General features: G+C 41.8%; 1 protein-coding gene across 1 annotated transcript; it reads right to left on the reverse strand.

Annotated features, from left to right (window-relative positions):
* Window positions 1–1,694: 1,694 nt before the first annotated feature.
* Window positions 1,695–3,200, reverse strand: LOC125473418 (zinc-finger homeodomain protein 1-like). Its single transcript, XM_048576186.1, has one exon. It carries the CDS (start codon window positions 2,998–3,000, stop codon window positions 2,161–2,163), a length of 840 nt encoding a protein of 279 aa, XP_048432143.1. The 5' UTR covers window positions 3,001–3,200; the 3' UTR covers window positions 1,695–2,160.
* Between the last annotated feature and the right edge of the window lie 258 nt (window positions 3,201–3,458).

The raw sequence follows: 3,458 nt of genomic DNA on the forward strand, positions 1-3,458 counted from the left end.
TCAGTCCGTGGCTTTCCTTTTGCAGTAGCCACGGATAACGTACATCATTACATTTACTCTGTACGTAGTCACGAAGACTATAAATCAGTCACCTTACTTTGTTAATTATCAGAGTAATTTCCATCATTACATTTACTCAAACCCTAATAGGGTTAATTAATCGAGATTCTTGGAAGGCACCATACAATTAACATTGTTATTAACCAAAAGATGAAGCTTTGATGAATATGTATGTAGAAGTTGTGGGAGGTGCAGACAAAAGATCTGTCCCTCTTGTGTACATTCATTTTTGCTGCTAGAGTGCCCACATGTTCCCTTCGAAGCAGATCATTGAAATTTGGAAAAAAAAGAGAGTAGCAGAAGAAAAAAATGAAAAAAAATGAACATATCTGCACAGAGAGAGAGAGAGAGAGAGAGAGAGAGAGCAAGCTTTAGATCTATCGATCATTGCCTAAAACCCTCCACATTTTGGACTTGAGTTAATTTCTACGGAAAAAAAAAAAAAAAAAACTTACTGTTTTCACCTATCTGATTATATCCTCAATTCCCAAGAGAAACAAATAAATAGTATGATATAAATAACTATTATTTAACCAAAGAAAAAAAATTCAAATAATTAAATATAACTTTGAGGTATTTGTTTCCTTCCCAAGGTGACCCCATCATCATCGTCTGAGTTCTACCTTCTACTACAACAGACAATTTCCATCATATGATTACATGGATCAACGCGACCTATATACACAATATTATAAAATACTCTTTCATTTTTTAGAATTATTTATCATGGAATTTAAAAAGAAAAGAAATTTCAACGTTTCGAGTAAATTCTATATATCTATATAATTCTGCAGCAGTACGGATGATGAGCGCATAAGTAATTGCAGTGTCTGCAAGAAAGAGCAAAGACTACTACTTGGTAGAGAGAGAGAGAGAGAGAGAGAGAGAGATGATTCGAAGGGGGAAAAGAAGGAAATAGAAAGCAGTGCATTCATCGTATATAGGTATGTATGTATGAATAAAGAGAAAAAGGTTTGCAATATAGCAGTCGTTGAATAAGATCCATATAATTAATACCAACACAGAAAGTCTGATTCGTGGACCAAAACGAAAAGGTATGTGATGAATTGATGAGAAGAGAAGAAAAGAAGAAGCATAATAGTAAATTAAATGAATGAATGACACTGCAGAAACGTACACATATGGGGAGAAAAGATACAGACATGATCGGTAGTCATTGGATCAAACGGCAAAATGCAGAATCCATCACACACGTCTGATCGATCCTTGAATCTTGTACAAGTCCCTCTACCAACTCATCACACAAACAAATTGTGGAGAGCAAATTGCATGAGCGGATTCTTCATCATGTGACATTCTAATCTAGCGATGCAATGTCATGTAAAAAGAAATTTAGACATGACACCATATTATATTGCACAATATTGAGAGTGAATTCCATATTGACGAGAGTAGTGATGTTGCATGATCTTATAAGAGGTTGGGCTACTTTCCATATTGCTATTGCCAATTAGTTTTATGGTGAAATCTCAATTTTATTGGTTGAACCTCAACTTTCTTCACACAATGATGATAAAACTGTTTCATGCAAATCCTTCTCCAAATTGCGAAATCAACGTATATTGATATGATCAGCATTCACAGCTAAAGATTGCAAAATCAACAAACACTGATAGTATTAACCCATTGCTAGCTAGATGAACAAATTTAGATAAATACTTTACATGCAGTACTGATGAAATGTTCAAATTAAAGGGCAACATTCATCTAAATCAAGTGTTCAAATAACACGGATGATCCACTACAACGACTAGCTACCCAATTAAACTAAACGAAACCCTAGCTAAAACACTAAAATCCGGAGAAAAAGTAGTAGATTTTTTCTCAACAAAGTCAGCTGCAGGCACATTCATCATTTTCTTGACCAAAACATTAGAAGAATGGCCCATAACTGATAAAATACCACTACCACATGCTAGCTAGCTCAATTATAATAAATACAAAATATGAGAAGAGATCAAACAACGACAACGACGATGTACTTGTTGTGGGTTCTTGTTCATGTTCATTGTTTGGTTTTCGGGGTTTGTTTTGTTTTGTGCTTAAGTTATAAGCATATAAACTCAGCTAGCTAAGTAGCTAGGGTTTCTTACCCAGAGTGTGTTTGTTGTTATGCATCCAAACCTTGAGCACGTGGCGATTCACTCCGGTCTCGTTGCAGAACTGCTGAACCGCCGGTTCGTCCTGCTTCTGAATCCTCCACCCCAGCCTCTCCGCCAAGCTCAACATCCTCTCTTTCTGCTCCTGACTGAACTTTGTCCTAAATCTCTTCTTCCCCGACGACGCCGTTCCGTGCATACCCATCCCCATTCCCAAACCCCCACTCCCTCCGCCACCGCCCCCGCCCCCGCTGGGATTTGACACGTCGTCATCCTGCTCTTGCCCCCCGCTGTGGGTCCCTCCCCCTCCCGAAGTCGCCGGCAAAGCCAGCAGCCTGTGGTGCGCCGCCACGTGTAGATACCCAGCTGGAGTCCGGTAGTACGGCGAGAAATGGGGGTGGTGTTGCTGCCCGTGGTGCGGTACCAGCTGCCCGTACGCGTCGGTTAAGACTCCGAGACCGTGTCCGGGCGGGTCACCCTCCTTTCGGTGAAAGTTGCGGTGGCAGTTGCAGGCGGCGCACTTGAGCGCGTCGAGCGTGCCCTCCGGGCCAGCCGCCAAGAACTCGCAGCACCCGTCCAGCGCGTGGCCTCCAATCCCCACGGCGTGGTTCTTTAAGCACTCTCTGTACCTCACAGCCTTCCTCGGTTGCTGCTGCTGCTGAGTCGCCGCCGCAGCTGCAGCTGCTGCTGCTGCTAGCGCCAAACCATCTGGTCCAGAACTCGACATTTTGACTCGGCCTCCGACGGAGTTGCCAAGCGAGTCGTAATTCGCCGTCATCTCCATCTCCTCTTCGTGCTCCTCTTGATCCTCAAACTCCATCCCAATTAATCAACTGATTAAAATCAGAGAAAAACAGAAAAACCCCACTGATTAATAAAAGAGTATCAACCCAGAAAGAAGAAGATAAAGAGAGGGGTGAGTGAGTTAGGGGAGAGAGAGAAAGAGAGTGTGTGTGTGTGTGTGTGTGAGGTGTAAATTTTGTATTGTCTCACTCCCCTCACCACCTCTCTCCCTGCAAACGAAATAGCTCGTCTTCCCCGAAAGTCCTTCATATACTTTCCCATTTTCTCAATCCCAACCGACTACTCCCGGTTGAACCGGTCACTTTCACCTTTCACCCTCCGTTTTTAAACCGCGCGTTGTTCAGAGAGCTGTGGGGGATTGTCAGACAGACTACTTTAATTCCGTATCGAACTCGTTTAGAAATAATTCAAAATAAATGAAAGCAATTTCTAAAAATGAATGGCCGAAGTTGTTAAAGCTTTTTTTACAAAAAC

This window comes from the organism of the source record quoted next, unplaced genomic scaffold (assembly GCF_019419815.1).
Source record: "Pyrus x bretschneideri cultivar Hongxiangsu unplaced genomic scaffold, Pyrus_bretschneideri_v1 Contig86, whole genome shotgun sequence".
In the NCBI taxonomy this organism is placed as follows: domain Eukaryota; kingdom Viridiplantae; phylum Streptophyta; class Magnoliopsida; order Rosales; family Rosaceae; genus Pyrus; species Pyrus x bretschneideri.

What these genes read in the sequence shown, in the direction of transcription:
- LOC125473418 (XM_048576186.1), bottom strand. Translation starts at nt 3,000, where the DNA reads ATGGAGTTTGAGGATCAAGAGGAGCACGAAGAGGAGATGGAGATGACG.